The sequence below is a fragment of the Pleurodeles waltl genome, chromosome 5 (assembly GCF_031143425.1).
Source record: "Pleurodeles waltl isolate 20211129_DDA chromosome 5, aPleWal1.hap1.20221129, whole genome shotgun sequence".
NCBI lineage: Eukaryota > Metazoa > Chordata > Amphibia > Caudata > Salamandridae > Pleurodeles > Pleurodeles waltl.
The window spans coordinates 173,680,899-173,705,814 of NC_090444.1; the positions used below are offsets into that span (position 1 = coordinate 173,680,899).

At 43.7% G+C, this 24,916-nt stretch overlaps 1 protein-coding gene across 3 annotated transcripts in view; it reads left to right on the top strand.

Annotated features, from left to right (window-relative positions):
- Nucleotides 1-17,283, top strand: part of BPNT1 (3'(2'), 5'-bisphosphate nucleotidase 1) — a 121,893-nt gene extending 104,610 nt beyond the window's left edge. For all 3 annotated transcript variants that reach the window (XM_069233872.1, XM_069233871.1, XM_069233873.1), the window contains exons 8-9: nt 231-336; nt 16,269-17,283. In XM_069233872.1, the coding sequence (XP_069089973.1) occupies nt 231-336; nt 16,269-16,417 (255 nt within the window). In that variant the 3' untranslated portion in view covers nt 16,418-17,283. The remainder of the gene's footprint in view (nt 1-230; nt 337-16,268) is intronic.
- Nucleotides 17,284-24,916: the final 7,633 nt, after the last annotated feature.

The window sequence follows — 24,916 nt, forward strand, 5'->3', positions numbered from 1 at the left end:
GCTGCTAAAAAGATAGAACCCGGACCGTTGGGAAGACAAAGCTTTTCATGAAAACGTTCAAGGAGAAATGATTCTCAAACAGGGTCCAGAGTAACACTCTGGCAGTTGTTAGATTTTACTTAGTGTCCCATCAAGAAAAACTGATTTAATCGGCAGAGCAGCAGATTAGAAAGTTTACATTTAAGTGTGTTCTAATTATGTTCTAAATCTGTTGTTTGTCGTATTCATAGATCATTCAGCTGATTGAAGGGCAGGCGTCAGCTTATGTGTTCGCCAGTCCTGGGTGTAAGAAATGGGACACTTGTGCTCCTGAAGCTATTCTACATGCAGTGGGTGGTAGGTATTCTTACTTTGCAAACAGTTTCTCCAGTTATTGTTGCGTGTTATATCAAGGAATATTTTTTTATGTGGACTTTGACTAATGCATTTTGTATTTTCTTAAAAATGAAATGTTGCTAAAAGATTTCTAAAACAAAAAAATTTCTCCATAATACCAGTAGACGAAGCAAGCATGAGCATGCTCAGATGCATGGAAGAAAAGTTTTGCTAAGTTTCTTGAATCCCACACAAAATATTGCCCTTTTCAGAGCCTCTATGTTACTCTTGATAGGAGTCAAATATTACAGACCAAAATATCAACTCTAATTAAATTAAAATATTTACCTGAAATAATCTGTGAAGGCAAATTATTTGAAAAGGGCCAAGAAATAATTAAACATCTCCTCATAGAGGATTACTCCTCCAGTTCGAGCAAATTTCAGACTTTGATGAGTTTTACAGAAGATCCTATAATATGAGTAGTTAAGAAAATGTGCAACGGGAACAGAGTGCCATCACTTCTCAAATATGTTATATTTTGGTACGTGGAATTGTAATCAGATGTTTAGTTCCACATCATCTGAAAGTAGAATGCAAATGTTAATTTCCACATTGAACTTTTTTTCTAGTTTCCCACCCAGATAACGTAGTTACTCCTACCCTTACTGTGAGTGACTTTCCAGGTTGAAAACAATTTGCAAAATACCTTTAAACCCCCACCTGTTTGCAGGTACTTTTGCGGAGGCATGCTCCCTTAAATGCCCAAATTGAAGCTCCCCAAATGTGTGCTAGACATACTGTCGGACCTTTCCCATTCATATGTGTCATATATGAACTCAGAACAAACAACCAGTTTGCAGCAGTGGCGTAACAAAACTGGAGGGGGCACCCCCTTGCAAAGGACATGATGCACCCCCTCCCCCTTCGGACTCACTCAAGGAACACCCTTACCCCCCCCCCCCCCCCCGCATCACAGGGGCCTTTGTTACATGGGGGCCTTTGTTACGCCATTGACCAGCAGTTTCGATTTTGTGAATCCTGTTTAAAATTCTGTACTGGGACATTCTACATTACGCGTTCTTAATTTCTCTGTTGGTTTCATAACAACATTTGATAATAAAATCCAATCAGTCCAGGGCCTTCATTTCAGACTAGGCATAATAGGATAAGGCATTTAACACAGGTTGTAAATACAATTAAACATTTATGGTAAATAATTCCTATTCCAAGCTTTTACGTTGCAAATGACCTAACATGCGGAAAAGGTATTTAACACACCAAATTCTGTATGTCTTGCCTTTTTTTTTTTTTAAGGGTCATTTTCCCTAGTACATTTCGGGCAGGTATGACATGCTTGAATCTATCGATGGAAAACTGTGAGGTGTCATAATTATCACACAACTCATAATTCACAGAGATCAGAATTTAGCCCTGCACTTGTAGTGAGAGTCGAAGAGTTTAACTAGTTCCTCCACCACTGCACTATTATTATAAAGGTGGCTCCACCACTGCACTCATATTATAAAGGTGGCTCCACCACTGCACTAGTAATATAAAGGTGGCTTAATCACTGCACTAGTATTATAAGGGTAGAATTGGAAAGCCTTGAAATGTCGGCTATTTCTGATGCAAGTGAGACTACACAATATGCTTGTTGAACAAACCATTTGCTTTTAATAAGGTGGGCTCTGCTGTGTCAAGACTCAGCCAAGCACACAGGTACTGTCAGACTATATCCCTTTCTTTGGCTGCACAGAGTACACATGCAAAAGTCCTCAGCTGCAGCAGTAATGATCCCATTTCTTTTTCCCACCAAATGTGGAACCCTGTTGTCTCCCCACCTGTTTCCTACACCTCAGCATTTTCTGTCTCCAGTCGTGGTGTACTGTGTGTGACTGGCCTGCTAACTCATCACTGTCTGATCTCGTCACCTTATGTCCCCCATTGCTCCCACACTAAGGGAAATGCATATGCCATAACCTGACTGACCACTGTTTGAGTGCCCAAAGGAAAAATGCAGCTATCCTTTCCCTCGTTGACACCTAGTTCCAAGAGATCCAAAAGTAGAAACTGCATACACATCCCAGTCATTTTACCATTCCTAACTTTAGCTTTTTGACTTAGTTTACCAGCTTCTAATCTCCTGTAAGAGGGGAGGGGGGGGGGGTGTGTGTGTGTGTGTGTGTGTCTGTGTGTGTGTGTGTGTGTGTGTGTGTGTGTGTGTGTGTGTGTGTGTGTGTGTGTGTCATCATCTGCCTCTTACATCTTTCTTAATTGACCTACAAATTGTTTTGAAGTACTTTATAGAATGTATCAAAAGAGGCTGAACTCAACTTCTCTGCAATCCAGCAGATCTGTCAGTTCAAGCATTCCCAACAGGATTAAAAAATAAACCTTAGAAACTCATTGTTAGCATCAAAGAATTTCTCTTCTTTAAGCCAGAATGACGAAAGGTGGTTCACTCTGGAGTGGGTGCTTTATAAATGACCCTTTGCTAATATCTTAGAGTCTAGAAAAAGCAAGGAGACCAGAATCATGTGCGATTATTCTCGAGAAATGGGAATAGAATCAGAAACTGCACGTTACAGGGTACTGAAATTGCTGGTTTGTGTTTGAGAAGTTAGACTCAGGGAAGAACTAGCATAAAAGACAGTTAGATTTCTTTACTGACTTCTGTGTTCCTTGATTACTAGAGTAGAATCCATAGCCCATTAGTGAAGGAAGAGAAGCGTATTGAAGTATCTTCATATGAACAGCTTTTGAACACACAAAAGTTGTTCCTGGTGTCAAACACAAAGGGCTGGCGAAAAGTCAAAGAAACAGATTAGGTCACTAAGCCCTCATTATAACCCTTACAGCTCCTTTCATAACCACAAAGACAGACCAAGTGCGAACACGCTCTGGCATGGCAGTGTCCAATGTGAAGGAGAACCAGGAGAAACATTGTGGGGGTGGATTGGATTGGTGAGAAGCCTAAGTCGGCCATACACCAGTGGACATAATCTATCCAAAAAGAAGGCAAGGATTAGATAGGCATGTACACTCCTCCATCTTGAATGTGATTTTTCTACAGAAGGGTTAAAGATCATGTACATTTGTTGGATGCAGCACAGTCTGGCTGGCTGAGGCGAGGCCCTAGCCATGCAGAACCTGTCACTCCTGTCAGGAGTGGGTGATTACACTCACTATGTAACCTGCGCTCACTCTCGGGTAGCTTGGCACAGAGCAGTCAGGCTTATCACAGGGGCGATGTGTAAAGCAATGGCACAGCACTTCCAGACAAGTACACTGAGTGTCACAAAAGAGACTTCACACGAGGTGTATGTAAACAAAATGTATATTCAACACATTAGTAACAGCATGATCATCATGTAAATCTGGGCATGAATCACATTAGAAATATTACTTGCGGTACTAGGCCCAACTGTGCTAAACACCATAACCAGCATCTACCCATGAGAAAAATAGCACTTTGCCTCCCAGCACCCTTGTGGGGTGCCAAACGTCAGCACGAGACCCACCCTAGAGATTACCCAGTTCATTAACACACTGTTGTAGGGTGCACCCCGGTTCACAACGTTAGCAGCAATGTGTACAAACAAAGACGTGCAGCACTTTGTTAGATCCATGACCTGGGCTGCACAAGTAAAACTCAATGTCAGCCGTTGGAGTCCTCTGGCAAGAAATAACATGTACGGCAACACCACTGTGTTGTTTCAACAGTCATCTGCGCACACTTCCTGACATTCTCTCCGTACCGCTATGCGGTGCCACGGATATCAGTCGGCTCATACACACGCACTCGCTCCTAGCACCCTACAGTGGTGTACTGAAATCTGGCCGGTTAATGTCACTGTGCTGGATGACACCTGAGGCCCCAAACCACCCTCCACCCACCAACAAATTCCTGCTACAATTCCCCCCCCCCACCCATGAGCTGGAGATGAAAGCAACTTTTTCCTTGGATACTAAGCTGCTCGTAGTTGAAGTCACTCTTCTCGGGACGATCAGACAGTAGTTAACACATTGAGGTTTGGGCACCAATTGGGAGGTTCATTTAGAGGCCTGCAAAGCACGTAGAGAGGGTCGCCGAGACCATGCACTAGTCACAGCGGCGCTCAGACAGGCACTCCCAACCCCCAGTAGTTACCAATTCCACACCTCCAGAGAAGGAGACACATATTAGGGCATGATGACTTGAGCCACCTCGACAATTCCAGTTGCACACTAAGGGTTACCAGGTCCGCTCCTCCAGGGAGCCTATGAGCCGGACACTGCACACAGTGAGCATGCAGTCGGGTGCCGCAAAAGAGAATTGCTACGATGCTCAACAAAAGCGGGCCACGTGGGGTCCCGCAACCAGTGAACCCACCCACAACAAACAAGATGTTTAATTGTACGGTGGCCCCTTGCTGAAGGGCCCCAGTCCATAAGTGCCGGCTGTACCTTGAAGGCTCTGCACCAGGGGATTCCAGTCTCCAGACGCATACACCACAGCTGCCAGGTGGAGTCCAGCAGATGAAGTAGCTGAGTAGAGCACCACTCTCCAGATGACGCCAGTAGATGGTGTAGGTCCCTCGCAGGAAGTCTTTGATGTCCCTGAGACCTCAAGACAGATTGGGGCAAGCCAACAAGCTCTTGGAGAGCACACCTCCGCGGGCCACACCGCAGGTCAGTCACGATGCAGGAAGGATGTACGGATCCCTTCCAAGGACAGTAAATACTCCTGTGTACAACAGATTCCTCTGGCAGGGGCCACCATGCAGTTCCCCTTTGAACCACAGATGTCTCCCCTGTATTTCGGTCCTGTCTGCCGTGGGGCAGTGGAATGCAGATCATTACTTTTAGTGGTGCCATGATCTGGCTCTGGCCTATCCCTCCAATCTATCCATCCAGGCCCTCAAATGGCAGACGTGTGTTGTTCCAGTTGCCTACGTTTTATAGGTGTCGCTAGGAAATGCACAGATTTGGTTTTCCCCCACTTCCAGTGGAATGAAGCTGATTTTTAATAAACATATTCAGAGAGATTTTAGAACATGGAAATACCCACTGTCTAGAAGTGGCTTTTCTAGGGTAATGTGAATCCAATGATAGTAAACATCATGAGGCTGCTCAATTGCTGTACTTTTGGCGGCAAGGCTGGAGCAGATAATGAGAAAAACAAGGAGGAGTCACCCACCAGTCAGGACAGCCCCTAAGGTGTCCTGAGCTGAGGTGACCCCTGCCTTTAGAAATCCTCCATTTTGAGATTAGAGGATTCCCCCAATAGGATTAGGGATGTGCCCCCTCCCCTCAGGGAGGAGGCACAAAGAGGGTGTAGCCATCCTCAAGGACAGTAGCCACTGGCTACTGCCCTCCTGACCTAAACACACCCCTAAATCTAGTTTTTAGGGACGACCCAAGAAATCCGATTCCTGCAACCTACACAAAGAAGGACTGCTGACCTGAAAGCCCTGCAGACACGACGGAGACGACAACTGCTTTGGCCTCAGCCCTACCGGCCTGTCTCCAGACTCAAAAAACCTGCACAGCGATGCATTGGACAGGGACCAGCGACCTCTGAAGCCTCCGAGGACTGCCCTGAACCCGAAGGACCAAGAAACTCCAGTGAGCAGCGGCACTGTTCAAAAACTGCAACAACTTTGCAACTTTTTAACAACTTCCTGCCAGAAGCGCGATACTTCACTCTCTGCACCCAACGCCCCCGGCTTGAGCTCCAGAGAACCAACACTGCAGAGAGGACTCCAGGGCGACTGCGACCTCGTGAGTAACCTGAGACGACATCCCTGCACCCCCACAGCGACACATGCAGAGAGGATCCAGAGGCTCCCCCTGACCGTGACTGCCTCGAACAAAGAACCCGAAGCCTGGACCAAGCACTGCACCTGCAGCCCCCAGGACCAGAAGGAACCGAACTCCATAGCAGGAGTGACCCCCGGTACCCTCCATTGATTCCTATAGAAAACCCGACGCATGCTAAGCACACTGCACCCGGCTGCCGCTGTGCTGCTGAGGATGTGTTTTGTGTGCCTGTTTGTGTCACCCCCCCACCAGTTCTCTACAAAAACCCCCTGGTCTGCCCTCCGAAGATGAAGGTACTTAACTGTTGGCAGCCTGGAACCAGAGCACCCCTGTTCTCCATAGGCACCTATGTGTTTTGGGCCCTTCTTTGACCTCTGCACCCGACCGGCCCTGTATTGCTGGTGCAGTGACTTTGGGGTTGCCTTGAACCCCCCAACGGTGGGCTGCCTGTGCCCAGGAACTTGAACTTGTAAGTGCCTTACCTGAAAAACTAATCAATACTTACCTCCCCCAGGAACTGTTGATTTTTGCACAGTGTCCACTTTTAAAATAGCTTATTGCCATTTTAACTAAAACTGTGTATATCACTGCTCTAATTCAAAGTTCCTTACTTACCTATGTGGATTACATTGCATTTTATGTATTTACTTCAAATCTTGAATCTTTTGGTTCTAAAATAAACTAAGAAAATATATTTTTCTATATAAACACTATTGGCCTGGAGTTAAGTCTTTGACTGTGTGTTCCTCATTTATTGCCTGTGTGTGTACAACAAATGCTTAACACTACCCTCTGATAAGCCTACTGCTCGACCACACTACCACAAAATAGAGCATTGGTATTATCTAATTTTGCCACTATCTAACCTCTAAGGGGAACCATTGCACTCTGTGCACTCTAGCTCTCACTTTGAGATAGTAAATACAGAGCCTGTGTTAAACTATGGGCAGAGTAGCTCTCATGGGCAGTGTGCCCTGGCGCATGCACACGCCTGCAGGGGCAGGCTGGACACAAGTTTAGGATCACCAAAAAGGTGCAAGTACGCCCATACAGGCCTGCTGTGACAGACTCAGTATTTATGAAAATACCCGAATGCACACACTGCCAGGCTCAGTACATATAAAAACACTTATCGTGCAAGTGTGCACATATTGGCTAGCTATGTCAGGCTCAGTATATAGGTAAAAACACTGTTGGGCAATTGTGCACACATTGACAAGTTGTGTCAGGCTCAGTATATATGAAAATACCAGGGTGCCATGTCCCACTAGTAGCCATAGCTGTACCCGCCACAAGTATGTGGTGTACCTTTTTACAGGGCACTCCTTGGTACAACCATGCACCTGAGAGCCCCTTTCCAGGCATGTGTAGGAAGGGTGAACGCACTTTCCTGATGCAGTACAGTGGGAAAGTGCCTGGAGTCCTAAGGTCGTGCAAAGAAAGTCAGCAAACTGGGACGACAAAGCAAAACGTTTCAGGAAAATCCCCTAGAAGGGGAGAATAAGTTTATCTGGCCGACAGAGGAAATTATTCCATGGCTCTGACCGAGTCCCCGCCCACCAAATTTAGAAATGACCACCAAGCCAACAGTAATTTCTTAACCATTGGCAGGAACCGTTGTCGCAGCGGCTCCTGTCAATGCATTGTTAAGTTTGACGCACTGCTCTCTAAGAATGACAGCTTTCCATCAAACTTTTTTTTTTTTGTGAAAGAAAATTCCACTGTGGGTTTTTCTTTCTGAAATTTCCCCCTTTGCTATGGAAGTTATCTCTCATGGCAAAGGGGGGCACCTACAGTTTTTTACTTACCATTACCAGAAGGGTTTCCTGGTAGTGACGGGCATTAAAATATAAATGGATGTATGCCTGCCCATCTAAATTGGGCGGGTGAACACAGCCATTTCTCTGATGTCCTTTACTCCATTGGGCTGTTAGAGAACTTTGGCCAGAGTGGGGAGAAAGTAGACTCTGCCGTTGTCAAACTATGGTCCATCCTTCTATAAATTCAGCCGGCGGACCTTTATATTGGCCATAAGGATATGCCATTGCCGTTGCGATGGAGTATGCTTACCACCAATATATATAAATCAGCCTGTGACTTTACCTTTTACGTTCCACTTTGCCGAGAGACTATAAAATGTATTAAGCACACTTTTCTTAAAAATGAGGTACAGTGGTGTCTCTGAGGGACACCTCTGCTGTTCCACTGGCGTCCTGGCATCGCATTTGTGAGGTAGATTTTATGTTCAAATTAGCCTCCAATATTGTGTTGATTCACTCTCTGGTTGTCATACATCCCCAAATGTCTGCTGCATCTTTCAGCAGTTCTTGGTGACCAATCTGAAATGCAACTGTATTGCAGTAACATCACAGGTCTCGAGAAATCTAGTTGCCCACTCTCTATGGCATGTCCGGTTTTATCAGGTCGATCTATATTTAGGACATAGTCACCCGTTCTGGCCAGTTGACAAAGGACAGATGTCCTGTTCAGTCAGAAAGTGAAGGAACAATAAAGATGCCTTTTAATCTTGTTTTTATCTTGTCACATTTGCTCTGTGTTCCGATACAGAGGTCAGACATCAGTTCACAATTACTTTTCCTTCCATGATGGCAGTTTCCAAGATTTTGTAAAGTGAACTGTCTGAAATGAAAGGCAGCAGGGTATCAGTTTTTTCCCCAACACATTTAAATAACTGTCAGCTGTAGAAACATCACAAAATATATTTCAGTAGTTGTGAAAGACCATTTTTTGTACTTCTGTGTGTTGAAAAAATATTTTAATAGTATGAAAAGCAAATCGGAACACTTTTCTTGGTAATGTGCAATTGATAAATATGCTTTCTGAAAAACAATTTTCACAACTTATTGTTAATACACTTATAGTTTTATGGGTGCAGCTGCGAGGTAGTGAGAAGCTTTTTGCCCATTTGACAGTGCACTACAACATCATGCTTTAATAATATATTTATTAAATGTGACTGTTTAAACATGATCTGAGAAACACTCCTGCCGCTACCCTGATGGCAGCGCTATTTGTAAACTGAGAGGCAAGTCAGGGGTCATGTATACCCTATATGTGGGCTAGACTTGTGTTACCCATGGAGCAAATGTTTAGTCTACGTAATCAAACTAAAGTTTTTTTTGTACAGCAGAAATACTGAACTCACACATTTGATGGTGCACTCATGTGAAAATGAAGAAATAGGTGACTGTAAAATAAAATATTTGCCAGTGATCACACAATTTGAGACCAGTTTACGGGTCAAGTACATAAGAAGGTCAAGTAGATTATTCAGGTTACTTGACCTGCAGGTCTAGTAACTTTATTATGATTTTCTCGAGGCCTGATTTATAAAGAGCTTCATATCTGACGAGTGACCTGTCACGCATCATCAGCTCATGCTAAGATCGACAATCAAACTGTTTACTCTTCATTCCACTGGTAATATTTACACTTCAACAACTGGCTACACATAGAGACTGATGATGGCTGAATGCCTGTCAGCCTTGGTGCATATAGACCATCGCACAAGTAGTCACCCAGGGCCAGAATCTACCAGACACGCAGCACACTGGTACACCTACAGAAAGAGTAACACAGAAGTTTAGCAACTAAAGGAAGTAGGTGTGGTGGGGGGAGATATCTGTCTTCCAGTAGTTTCTGCCATTTGTGAGGGCTGCACCTAAACCTTTATTCTGGGGCACTACACACCTAAAAGCTCATGGCTACATGTTGGGGTCCCTAAGGGATCACCCCTTTCTTCAGTGCATTATAACATTTACTCCTGACCTTTAACTAAGATCAGTAAAGTGTTTGGGTACAAAGTACTTATTTATGCTGATGGCAACCAGATTACTATCCCTTTGAATAGTCAGGATCCTGGTTTGTTGGCCAGGCTGCAAAGCTGTTAGATGGTGATTTTACAATGGGTAGAACACTATTTCTAAAAGTCAGACACCAGCAAGAAAAGTATCATGCGTAATGGCAAGAATAAAGAGTTTTGGGATAGATCTGCTTGCCTCCCCCAGCATGGAAGGGGTCCCAACTCCTTTAGTCAAAGTCACATCCATGGGATTCATCCTAGATTAAAAAAAAAGAAACTAATCCGGATCGCACAGATCAGTGCCCTGCCCAGGGCCTCCTTTTCTACCACTTACTTAAGAGACCTGTGCTGCCATGTCCTAATAAAGAAATGAAGGGCCGGATTTAGATGTCGGCGGATGGCTTACTCCGTCACAACGGTTAAGGATAGCCTGTCTGCCAAAATATAAATCTTGTAGGATATAACGGGATTTTTATTGCGATGGAGTAACCAATTTGCCAACATCTAGATCAGGCCCCAAGTCACCTGTCTTGCCTGGGCTTGACTGCTGTAACAGCCTTTACCTAGGCCTGACAGCATAGTAATGACAAGCTTCAAGCAATGCAGCAGTGAGATTAATGTGTCGTCTGAAGAAATGTGATCATGTGTCGCAGGAGGGTAAAAACCACTACTGGATAGTAGTGAAACACAGGATACAGGTTAAATGCACATGCACAAGGCCTGCCATACTTCTGCACATTGTACTCCAAAATATCTCTTCAGGCCTTACACTCTGTGTGGTCTCTGCATTCTGAAAAGCAAAAACTCGCCTACTTAACTACAGTAATGTTTCCCCCCTCATTCTTGGGTATTGTCCATTCTGTGCCAAGAAGCCAGTCTACCATTTCTTCTCACTTTATAAGGAATAGAAATCAGATCAAATTAAATTATGTCTGGTGACCTATGACTAATAGTGTGTTAGCCTCTTTGTTCATGATCTCTGTGGGTGGGTTGCTGTGTGGGTTAATGTCTATGTGTGTTAGTCTGTCTTCTATGTGAAAGGTCTGTGTGTGTTTGTTAGTGTTGTGAGTGTCTGTGTACACGTACTATGCATTACATAAAGGTTGTCTTTTTGTGCGCACAAACACACACACACATTGGGCTACAGCATGTGAAATAAGATCCATAGTCGAGACATACCATCTTGGAAATTATTTTACCTTAATGTTTTTTTTCAGGTAGCAATTAATTTGCCACATGCACATACTTGACATTGAACCCTTTCCAAACATGCTTGTGTTAGACTTCAGCGCATGACTCGCCCTTTTGTTACAGTGTTGCACCAGGCTCCAGCTAAGGAAGATATACATAGGGACCTGATTTTGCCCACTTGTTATTGATTAAATCTATAAAGTAAATTTGTTGACTTAGACAATTAAACAAAGTGTACATGTTGAGCCTTGAAGCAGTAGCAATTGCTACCATAAAAGCTAACTTCAAGGACAAAACGTTGGTCAGTTATTTCAGCGTAGGCTAATAGCTTTGTAAGGCATCCCAGAGAAAAGCAATATTAATAGCCAGTAGGGTCTCCAGAATTAAAGGTGGCAAACACTGGGCCACGGATAAAAGCACTAGGGTAATTTACAAATGCATACATATATATGTATGTGTGGCAACATGTATGTGTATGTTTCCATAGAAAAAGCTTTTTTTTACTTGCCTATATCTTTGGCACCGTTGGAGGAATCTTCACAAATTTTCCCAAAAAAGTGTGCCTGTGATCCTTGTTGCACATAGAAAGTTTTGGGGTGATCCGGCAGGCGGGAGCTGAGAAAATGGGGACGTTCAATAAAATTGTGTTTCCCATCTTAATTCCCACAGGACATTTAGACAAAACTACACCCCAAACCACTGGACGGAATTACACCAAATTTGGAAGAAAGCTAGCTTTCATTATGCAGATTGTGCTTTTGCTTATTTGGTGTAAATCTGTCCAGTAGTTTTGGAGATATTAAAGGGAAAATACCTTTGTATATCTCTGGCCGCGATGACTTTGCAAATAATGACAAGCCTGTGCAGGTAAGTGCACAGCTCTGATTGACTGCCAATACTTCAAGACAGGAAAAGCCGAGTCCATCAAAAAAAATGTGAAATAAAACAAAAGGGGCCAGGGTAGGGTACCCTGACTCCATAGCTCTAGTGCTAGGATCCCAGAGCTAAAAAAGCATTTTTTAATTAATAATCACTGCGATGCGTGGCAGATCTGGCTAAAACATTTTTTGTAAAACGAAGCACGGGCTCCCGCACTTCTTTATTCTGAAGCCCCCAGGTGGGTCAAGTCCCAGAGGCATTGCTAATTTAATGTGGGGGGCTTCCTGGTCCCCCAGTGCCCGGAAACCACAACCTCCCTGGGGCTGTTTAACTTTGGAGGGGGTTGCGTGCCACCCCGAGGACCAGTGATTGCGCTGGGGCCCGCCACCTCCCAGGGTCGGCTCCTGCTCTGTCCTGGTGTGCTCACCCCCGGGACATGGCTGTTTGCTTTTGCTTGGTGGGAGCTGACAGTCCCCGCCCAAGCAAAAGCAAACAAAATCCGCTGTCAGAAAGCGGAGTTTTCATCTGTCTTTCCTACATGAAAATATGCGTGCAGGGAAGATAGATGAAAACATTGCTCAAGAAAGCAGGGAGCTGCTATTTAAAGCAGCTCCCTGCATCTAGGAGTGATGCCGGCTCCTGCAGGATGCGGGAGCCAGGTAGGACCGTGGAAGCCTTCAGGCCCATCATATGTTTTTGTTGTTTTTGTTTTTGTTTTTGTTTTCTCTTTCTCTCTCTCTCTCTCTCTCTCGATGTTTGGTACAAATGTTATAGCTACATTTGAGTGCATTGCGGAACAGAGTCACTGCTAGCCTAATGGTCAAGTAGGCTGAAGGTTCAAATCCTAGTATCACTTGGCTGTGTATTTATTTACTAGTGTTTTGACTGTTTAACCTTCTTAGTAATGGAATATTCACGTTTCTTTCTCACATGTGTGGGTTGCATGTCATAGCCCATGGAAACAGTCCATTAAGGAGTCACCGGTGGCCTAATGTTTAAGGTCACACACCCTCACACTGACAGTTGAGGGTTCTACTCCAGGTGTGTCCATGATCATTTCCCTCCTTTCGTTTTTTTTTTTTTAAACTTCAAAGGTTTAAGGTTCATACTGAAAGGTGATCCTTTTTTAACTGACAAATACAATTTTATTTTCAATTTGTCCACAGATATCTCATTCTAAGTATATCATCCATCAAAGCCTAAAAAGCTCTCTATCCCTCTTTCTCTCTCTCCCTGTTTGTCTCCCACTCACACACTCACTCACACCCTTACGCACCCACTCACAGACCCTTACGCACCCACTCACAGACCCACTCAGACCCTTGTGCACCCACTCACAGACCCACTCAGACACACACTTATAGACCTAATGACACCCTCATGCACCCACTCACAGACCTGCGCAGACACCGATGCACCCACTAAGACACTGATACACGCACTCGCACACCCAGAGACTCTCGCAGCCACTCTCATCCCCAGATACACCATCTCACACCTATTCTCATACCCAGAGAGACAGGCTGCGCCAACTCCCGCCACACACAGCCAAAGGGCAGTGTGCAGCGTACGGTTGGGTGGTTAGGGGGGTTGGCTGCAGGCTCTGGTTGCAGACCAGGCCTTGTGGGCATCCACTGCCGTGCACGGGCAAAGGCTATGTACGGTGCAAGGTTGGGTGCTTATAGGGGGTTGGATCTGTGGCCATCTGCCGCACACGGTGGTTGGATTAACATATAGTGATGAAAATTACTATACATAAAAAAAATAAAAAAACATAGAAATTCACTGAAAAAACAAAGGTTACAGGGATGTTATAGTTAGGAAACAGAATTCCAAAAAACATAGAAATTCACCGGAAAAAAGCCCAAAGGTTACGGGGACGTTATAGTTAGGCTCACATTTTAAACATACAAAACAATAGAAATTCACCTGTTGGAGTTATCTCAAGTAACTTTAACTCGTGCCATGGAGTAACTGAGTTGCACCCTCTCCATGCACTGCTAATTACCCCACAAATTACAGCATTCATGACATCTTTGATATCATCACTGATGATATCAATGTAATATTTGCAGTAAAACCTTGTACGAAAAAAACGTGCATGGCGGGGGCGCAAGTTATAGTTACCTTAGTTAACACTTCTTCTAGGACCATGAATTCTGTTTGGTCCACAGAGTTGCCCAAACCATTGGGTGCATCCTTCAAGCAGTCCAAGGTTTCCTTTCTCTCTAGGTATCTAACAGGTATCTATTCTTCCTCTGGCGTACGTTCTCAGTCTAAGAGGAGGTGCCTAACTGTGGAGGAGCGCAGGTATTTTTCTTTACCACAGTCGCCGACAATATTCATTACTCAAACCCCGCGTACAGGTCATTTGGCTTTTTAATGCTGACAAAGATCATAATCAGCATAAAAGCCTTATATATGATTAACTCTTTTATGCAGTCAATAGAGTTAGCGCAAGTTAAAGGATTTTATTTACAGACCTTGTTTAGTCATCTTTTATGAAAGTATTATTCTCCAAAAATTATCATTCAAAAGTTTATTTAATTTATCAACCAATATTTAATAACCATGTATATCAATATTCGTCAATAATGCAGACAGTACAATAAAAATGCAACAAGCATATTCTATTAAGAAACTTCCTGTTCTAAATTATATCAAAGTTAAATTTGAGAAGGAAAAAAGTGTCAGTTCAGCTACCCATGAAGGGTTCTAATGAGAGAAATCACAAGATAAACATGAAGCTTACGCCTAATAAGCTGGAAAGTATTATCAGCTAAAATAACAGCAGTCTCTCTCTCTTTCTCTCTTTCTCGCTTTCTCTCTTTCTCGCTTTCTCTCTTTCTCTCTCTCTTTTCTCCTCTCCCTCCCTATAGGTAGAGAATAATGATGGCCGTAACTAGTCTCTGAACATACACTAATATAAATAGACAAATTCTAAGTTGAAACATTTCTGTTCTTTCTTCATTATGTTGACCGATAAGATTTCAACACGCTCCTGAGAATGTTCACTCCCCGACTTCTCACCAGAATAGTTGTCTTTCATACATGAGTCCTTGAATGTTGCAGTACATTTTTTTTGCATTCCACAGACTTCTTTCCATTAATCATCCTTACTGTCTGCATCTTTTGCGATGAGAACCTCATTTCAAGTTGTCTGACACAAAGCAATTATCTGTTCACTAGCTATGAAACAGTAGCTTCCAAAACGGCAACATCTGCAGCACAAAGAAGAATAGCATCTTGCACAATAGCTATTTAATGCAAAAACAGGACTCTCAGTGTCAATGTATTTTCTGTTTAACATGGCGCTGTCAGTTATGGTAAGCTTAACACAACATTTTCTTTTCGTGCTACAGACCTTTAATGTTTAAGCATGGTTGCCTGTTACAAACTGCATTTAGCACACTTCGTTTTTAAACATGAGTTTTGCAAATCATTTTATTAAAACAATTTGTAAGCAATTACATTTTGTTTCACCCCCAAAAAAAGTCATCACCCAAGGCTAAAAAGTCCCAATCCAATCGCTTTTCTGAACACCACCACCCTGTGCTCTATCTTAGGAAGAGATCTCTTCTTTCTGGTGATACTATTGTCATTGGATTCAGATCGCCATTGATGCATGACTTCTTTCGGTGGTATATTATGGTATCCTCTTCAGCTTCCTAGCCGCTGCAGCCTAAGCCACCTCTGCCCCAGTGAACATCTCTTTGCTCCAATTTTAGTAGCACTGCCCTTGGAGAATGGACTGGGATTTTCATCCAAAGACTTTTGCTCACGCTGGATGTTCATGTCCTTTAAACATTCTGAACATTCCAAATGTTTACAATATTGACAGGTGCAGCATTCCTAGCAGCAGTTCCAAATGAATACTGGCTGTACATTTCCCCTGTTCAAGTGGCTTATTTTTTTTTAATTCACTCATTGTCAGTAATGGCATACTATTCCAGTGAAAAAGATTCAAAGACCAACCTTCTTCTCGGATACAGGTCTTCAAGCTCATTCATCCATCTTCACCCCTTAGACACTACCTTAAAGAGTGCTTTCTGAACCATGAGCAATTTTACATTTTCTTAGGGAACCTTTGTCCTGATACCTCTTTTGACAACGTTTCAGTTTTTCTTATATTTCTGTGTAACTTTCATATTATATTTGTTTAGCCGTGCAAGTATTTCATACTGATTACTAAAACTAGAGTTTATATTTTTGAATACACTAGATCTACTTACCCATAAATTGGCATATCTTTCAGGAAAGTTGACCGATATCCATGGAAATGCCTTCCGCTACGACAAGGAGGTGAAGCATATGAATTCCGCTGGAGTCCTAGCAACGTTAAGAAATTATGAATATTATGTAAAACGGGTTCCTGAAGCTGTCAAAGAAGCCCTCGTCCCATAAGGCAAAGACCCTATCCAGATGGTTGGGAAACAGTGCTAAAATAAACGTCAATAAAAGTGATGTTTAGAGAAACTCAGTTACTAAAATAGCAACTGTATTTTTTTCCCAAATGTACTTGATGATGAATTTACATGGTACTTTTATAAAATCTCAATTTAGTACAGTTATATATTTTGATGGCAGTAGTTTCTGTTTAGGTAGTAAATTGTTATTTTGTACACATTTATATACGTAGGACAGGCCCAGCGCTACCTCATTCCATGTCTACCTTGTGTTGATTCAATAATGGACATAGAACTGCGACCAAATTTATACAATAATCATTTAATTTTACTGTTTTGTAATTATATCAGTTTGCCTAATTTTAATGTGACTGAATAGCAACAAATTTACATTTCTAACTTTTTCTTGTACATGCCATAGCACACTGATCATCTGCTTTATTTTATACTTTCAATCAAATGTTTTTACTCTGTTTCATAAAAGGATACAGCTATACAGTAAAAATTGGAACAAACAGTCAACATAACCTTTTTGCATCTGTATGTATAAAAATCAGTATGTAATATGTAAATGTGAAAAGTGAAAGGAAATAGAACAAGAAAGAAAAATCTAAGCACTATTGTCAGCAACTTCAGTAATCCACAATTTGTTCACTTTTAGTTTCTAAGAACATGATCTCTTATGTTTCCAATGTATGACACCAAAAGGCATAAGTGGTTTTTAAACCCTGGTTAACCTGAAATACTGTTCTTTTTTAAGAAAAATACTTATTCTTGAACAAAACACGCAGGTATGTACAGTAGGGGTTCACATGCAAGTTTGGGTGTAGATTTAATTAAAGTAAGAATACCATATTATAAAAACGTGGATCACGTGTTTCCATATACAGTTATATGCCTTGATCAACATTATGTTTTCTCATGTTGTACGCAGCATCGCCATTAGTAGACCGGCCAATATTGCCAATGTAGACTGTTCATTATTGCCAATAACCTAGTTCAGACCACAGACACACTTGATCATTGGAGCTCATTCTTGCTGAACCTGCAATTTATTTTCAGTGTCTCCCTTGCTCTCTGTTGCCCCTCTGGCACTGTAAAATGCACATATTTTTAATCTCTTTACAATATATATATATATGTATGTATATATATATATATATATATATATATATATATATATGTATGTATATATATATATATATATATATATGTTCGATGGCATGTGTAGCTGCAGATACACATGCTTTGCACATCCCGCCATCTAGTGTTGGGCTCGGAGTGTTACAAGTTGTTTTTCTTCGAAGAAGTCTTTTCGAGTCACGAGATCGAGGGACTCCTCCCCTTTCGGCTCCATTGCGCATGGGCGTCGACTCCATCTTAGATTGTTTTCTTTCCGCCATCGGGTTCGGACGTGTTCATTTTCGCTCCGCGTTTCAGTTCGGAAAGATAGTTAGAATCTCGGAAAAATCGACGGTATTGTTTGCGTTCGGTATTGGGTTAGTTACAACAGATCGACACCGAATTTTGAAGAGCTCCGGTGGCCCTTCGGGGTTTTCGATCCCCCGTCGGGCCTGGTCGACCGGACCACGTGTCTCTTCAAGGCTAATGGAACGGACCCCATTCCGCTTCTGCCCCAAATGTCACAACAAGTATCCATATACAGATCAGCATCTGGTCTGTAACTTGTGTTTGTCTCCAGAACACAAAGAAGATACTTGTGAAGCCTGTCAAGCGTTTCGGTCAAGGAAGACATTAAGAGACCGAAGTGCGAGAAGACTGCAGATGGCGTCTGCGCCGACAGGACAAAAACGCTTGGACGAGGAAGAAGAAACCTTCTCCATCGAGGACTCGGACGAGGTCGATCCCGAACAGACGCCAAAAACCGTGAGTAAGACGTCGACACACAAAACTCACGGAAAGATCGCTAAAGCCCAGGGGACGCCACCGCCAGCAGGCCATGACTTAACCCGAAAAATAGGTGACCGATCATCGGCACTGAAAAAGGGCATGCATGTGTCGAAGACATCCGACTCCGGTCGAGATACCGGCACAGAGCAGACTCGACCCCGAGACAGCGGGTCAGAGCAAGTTCGGCACTGAAACGAGTCGGCACCGAGAGACTGGAACGCCGAAAATGTAAAAAGTGTCGTCGGAGCCGACAAAGACTACCGAAAAAGTTTCCATTTTGAAACATCCGGCCTCGGAACCGAAAACAAGTTCCTACACAGAGGAACATGGACTGTCCTCACAAATGCAAGGACACAGGTTCGGACAAGAACTAGAGTCAATGGAGCCAGACTACACCCAGAGAAGGCTCCACATCCAAAAGGACACAGGGAAGATAAGTACTCTTCCCCCAATTAGGATGAAAAGAAGACTTGCCTTTCAAGAAAAAGACAAGCAGCCACAGGCAAAGGTGGCAAGACAAGTAACACCGCCACCATCTCCACCACGCTCAACGCACACATCACCGGTAGCCACTCCACCACTGATGCAGTCCCCAACTCATACTGGAATGAGTCAGGATGATCCCGACGCATGGGATCTTTATGATGCGCCAGTATCAGATAACAGCCCAGACTGTTATCCAGCGAGACCGTCGTCACCTGAGGACAGTACAGCCTACACACAGGTGGTGTCAAGAGCAGCGGCGTTTCATAATGTCACCCTGCATGCAGAGCCTATTGAGGATGACTTTTTGTATAACACGCTATCCTACACACATAGCCAATACCAAAGTCTCCCTATGCTACCTGGAATGCTAAAACACTCCAAATAGGTGTTTCAGGAGCCTGTAAAGGTCAGGGCCATAACTCCAAGAGTGGAGAAGAAATACAAGCCACCGCCAACAGACCCGGTATACATCACGCAGCAATTAACACCAGACTCTGTGGTAGTAGGGGCAGCTCGCAAGAGAGCGAACTCACACACCTCAGGAGACGCACCACCTCCAGAAAAGGAGAGTCGCAAGTTCGATGCTGCGGGGAAAAGGGTTGCAGCACAAGCAGCCAACCAATGGCGTATTGCCAATTCACAGGCGTTGCTAGCGAGATATGATAGGGCTCATTGGGACGAAATGCAACATTTCATTGAACACTTACCCAAAGAGTTCCAAAAAAGGGCACAACAGGTGGTGGAGGAAGGACAGAGTATCTCGAACAATCAGATACGCTCGGCAATGGATGCAGCAGATACAGCTGCTAGGACAGTAAATACAGCAGTAACCATAAGGAGACACGCATGGCTGCGTACATCAGGATTCAAGCCGGAAATACAACAAGCCGTGCTGAATATGCCATTTAACTGACAGCAGTTGTTTGGGCCGGAGGTGGACACTGCTATCGAAAAACTTAAAAAGGACACTGATACGGCCAAAGCCATGGGTGCACTCTACTCCCCACAGAGCAGAGGCACATTTCGTAAAACACAGTTTAGAGGGGGGTTTCGAGGACAAAGCACAGAACCCACGACCTCACAAACAAGGCCCACTTATCAAAGCCAATATCAGCGGGGAAGTTTTCGAGGACAATATAGAGGGGGCCAATTCCAAAAGAGTAGAGGTAAGTTCCAAAGTCCCAAAACTCCTCAAAACAAGCAGGGACTTCGAAGTCACAAATCCCCAACACATAACACCTGTGGGGGGGAGACTAACCAAGTTCTACAAACATTGGGAGGAAATAACAACAGACACTTGGGTCCTAGCAATTATCCAGCATGGTTATTGCATAGAATTTCTCAAATTCCCTCCAAATGTCCCACCGAAAACACACAATATGTCAAAACAACACATGGATCTTCTAGAAATAGAGGTCCAAGCGTTGTTACAAAAACATGCAATAGAACTGGTACCAATTCATCAGAAAGGAACAGGGGTTTACTCGCTGTACTTTCTCAAACCCAAAAAAGACAAAACTCTAAGACCTATATTAGATCTCAGAACATTAAATATCTACATCAAATCAGATCACTTTCACATGGTAACATTACACGACGTAATCCCATTGCTCAAACAACAAGACTACATGACAACACTAGACCTAAAGGATGCATACTTCCATATACCGATACATCCTTCACACAGAAAGTACTTAAGGTTTGTATTCCAAGGCGTACATTACCAATTCAAAGTGTTGCCATTTGGAATAACAACTGCACCAAGAGTTTTTACAAAATGCCTGGCAGTAGTGGCTGCACATATCAGGAGGCAGCAAATACATGTGTTCCCGTACCTAGACGATTGGTTAATCAAAACCAACACGCAAGAACGGTGTTCACAACACACAAAGTACGTCATAGAAACCCTCCACAAACTAGGTTTCTCACTCAACTACACAAAGTCACACCTTCAGCCGTGTCAAACACAGCAATACTTAGGGGCGACAATCAACACAACAAAAGGGATTGCCACTCCAAGTCCACAAAGGGTACAGGCATTTCACAATGTAATACAGGCCATGTATCTAAAACAAAAGATACAAGTCAAGATGGTGATGAAACTACTAGGCATGATGTCCTCATGCATAGCCATTGTCCCAAACGCAAGGTTGCACATGCGGCCCTTACAACAGTGCCTAGCATCACAATGGTCACAGGCACAGGGTCAACTTCTAGATCTAGTGTTGATAGACCGGCAAACATACACCTCGCTTCAATGGTGGAACAATATAAATTTAAACCAAGGGCGGCCTTTCCAAGACCCAGTGCCTCAATACGTAATAACAACGGATGCCTCCATGACAGGGTGGGGAGCACACCTCAATCAACACAGCATCTAAGGACAATGGGACACTCAACAGAGACAGTTTCACATAAATCACTTAGAACTATTGGCAGTATTTCTAGCGTTAAAGGCATTTCAACCCATAATAAGCCACAAACACATTCTTGTAAAAACATATAACATGACAACAATGTATTATCTGAACAAACAAGGAGGAACACACTCGACACAGTTGTGTCTCCTGGCACAGAGAATATGGCATTGGGCGATTCACAACCACGTACGCCTAATAGCACAGTTTATTCCAGGGATTCAGAATCAGTTAGCAGACAATCTCTCTCGGTATCACCAACAGATCCACGAATGGGAGATTCACCCCCAAATACTAAACACTTACTTCCAAAGATGGGAACACCACAAATAGACCTATTTGCAACAAAAGAAAACGCAAAATGCCAAAACTTCGGAATCCAGGTACCCACAAGATCAATCTCAGGGCAATGCGTTATGGATGAGCTGGTCAGGGATATTTGCATACGCTTTTCCCCCCGCTCCCACTCCTTCCGTATCAAGTAAACAAATCGAGTCAAAACAAACTCAACCTCATAGTAATAGCACCAACCTGGGCAAGACAACCTTGGTACACAACACTACTAGACCTCTCAGTAGTGCCTCATATCAAACTACCAAACAGACCAGATCTGTTAACTCAACACAAACAACAGATCAGACACCCAAATCCAGCATCGCTGAATCTAGCAATTTGGCTCCTGAAATCTTAGAATTCGGACATCTAGACCTTACACAGGAATGTATGGAGGTCATAAAACAAGCAAGGAAACCAACCACAAGACATTGCTATGCAAATAAGTGGAAAAGATTTGTTTATTATTGCCATAATAATCAAATTCAGCCATTACACGCTTCTGCTAAAGACATCGTAAGCTGCTGAACAAAATTACACCAAATTTGGCAGGAAGCTAAATCTTGGTCCGCAGATTGTGCTTTTTGTGATTTGGTGTAAATATACTCAGTAGTAGTTGAGAAATTAAGGGATGAGACTCTTGCTGTAGTTCCAGTTTAAGAATTAGCATTCTGATTGGCCCAGGGAGCTTTATGTGCGATGGCATGGGTGGCTGTAGATAGACATGCTTTGCGTAAGTCCTCCATCTAGTGTTGGGCTCAGAGTGTTACAAATTGTTTTTCTTCGAAGAATCTTTTGAGCCATCGAGTCCTTTGTTAGATTTTCTCTCCGCCGTCGTGTTTCCTCTTGCTTCGGTAGATCTCAGATCGATATCTTTCGAACTTTATTTTCCATCTTTCTATCAACGTCGGTATGTTTTTGATCACGTATTCCACATTTTTACGATCCAGTCTTAATCATCGGGTCAGTTTAACGCCCTTAAGGGCATCTACATTGTTCTTGGGCCTACTTTGACAATTGTTGTCGGAGAATGATTGGCTAATGGAATGTACTCTGTTTAGATTCTGCCCCAGATGTCACTCCAAGTTTTTGTACACTAGTCAACACTTGGTGTTTAATTTGTGTCTCTCACCGGAACACAAAGTGGAGACACGCGACACCTGTAGGTCTTTTCGATCTGAAAAGACCTGTTGGGACCGAAGTTCGCGTCAATTAGAAATGGCATCGAAGACAACAGACGATACCCCCGACATCTTCGTAGAAGTGCAAGCACAGGAAGAAGTGGGACACCAGGCAGCCCTTTCGATTCGAGACTCCTGAGTCGGACCAAGATTTGAACATCAAGCGTCAATCTATTCCAGCAGCGCAGTACGTGAGTAAACCAGCACCATCTCACCAAGTGAAGACATTCAAAAACACATCCAAATTAGTAATCGGTCCTCCACTGCCCTCGGGCCATGGTAGGATCCGAAAAATATATTTGGCTGTCTGGTTTGGCACCAAAATTTATGAAGCACTGACCAAAGAGACAACCACATCCCAATCTGTTTCGGGATCAAGTCGAACAGTCTAATCGACCACTTTGGGTCTGAAGAAACAGATATTGCCATCTACCTCGGAGCCAACACTTTTGGCTTGAAAAAAGCATTCAGGACCGAAGATTTTGGATCCGAAAAGTATAGTGGGCAAAAATTCTACTGTTTCCCCTGAGGACACTTCCGCTGTAGAGTCTATTTTGGAAGTGATGGACGCTAGACAGCGAAAAATTCACATACAATCAAAAGGAGACTGACATTCCAAGAAACATTGGACACTGTGCCGCCCCTAAAAAAGCATCTAAAGAAAAAGACAAGGCTCCAGAACAACCGGGGCGTGGCCGGCGACCAATGGAGCTACACGCGTAGTGCAGAGCTCTGAACAGCGTCCACCGGGCCTGATATTATCCTGACATCAAATAGCCTTAAATCAACTGCAGAAACAGAGTTCCAATAATCGGAACATCCAGAGCACATACAAGGAGAATGGCACACCCAAATAAGCACTAAATAACAGAGAAAACCAGAAAAGAAAATCTAGATCGGCACTCCAAGATGGCGGCCGCAAGTCCACGTTGAAAAAAGAAACGTTCCCGCGATGATCAGAGCAGCGCTGGACATCCCCCGTAGCCCTCGGTGAGTGCAAACCCCAATACATCCCCTCCTCCAACCCTTAAGAGGAGAAGGGGTAAAATTTAAAATTAGCAAAAGACTCTGCCGAGGGCTCGGGGAAGAAGTGAAGGGCAAACAGGGAGCGGCTGGGTCTGAAAGGGTCGGGAAGGGAGCGGTGAAGCTGAAACACTACGACCTCCATTGATTCTGGCGACACGAGGGGAGGTGGAGCACTGAAGACCCTGCCCCAGAGGGAGAAGCAGGAATACCTTACAGCAACTTAACACCCTACACCTAGAGAAGTAGTATACAACTGAATAATAGTAACGAAACGCTTCATCACTAACAACAAGTACTCCCTGAGCTGAAATTGACAAAACGATCCTACCGAGGGATCGAGTTGGAAACGAGGAGCGAGTGGGGAGCGAGGTGAGCGACTGGATTTGGGAGAGTTTGGGGAGGCACAGAGAGGCCGAAGCACAGCGACCCTCCTCAATTCTAGCGATACGAGAGACGGAAGAACACTGTAGACCCTGTCCCAGAGGGAGAAGTAGGAATACCTTATAGCAGCTTAACACCCAGCACCCAGGGAAATAAGATCTCGAGGAGTGAGGGAGTCGTAAATAGGGTGCGAAGAGAGCAGCCGAATCTGAGAGAGTCGAAGGAGGAACGGAGAGTCTGAAATGCAACGGCCCTCCCTGAACCCGGCGATTCTAAGGGTAATGGAACTCTGAAGACCTTACCCCAGTAAGAGAGGCTGGAATACCTTACAGCAGCTTAATACCCAGTATCCAGGGATATAGAGTACAACTGAATAAATGTTGCGAACTGTTCCAACACTAACAGAGAGAGCTCCCTAGTCCAAAACGCAGAACGCCCACGGACTATCTCCGACCTACAACCCTCATAATTACGAACTATAACACCACCAAGGGGGAACCTAATACTCAGATACACAGACACCCTAACCAAAACAAGTGGGCTCTCGGAACACTACGAAATGGGTAAACCCAAGAAAAGAGAAGGACCTGAACGAGAGGAAACGGCGTTGGTACGACCCGCATCTCAAACACAAGCAGGAACAACAAACAATGACTCTCCTTCCACAGAAACCACGCTGGACACGATACTAACAGCGATAAATGACTCCCGAGAAGCACTAGACCAAAAAATAGACTCCCTGACATCGGACCTCTCGCTCTT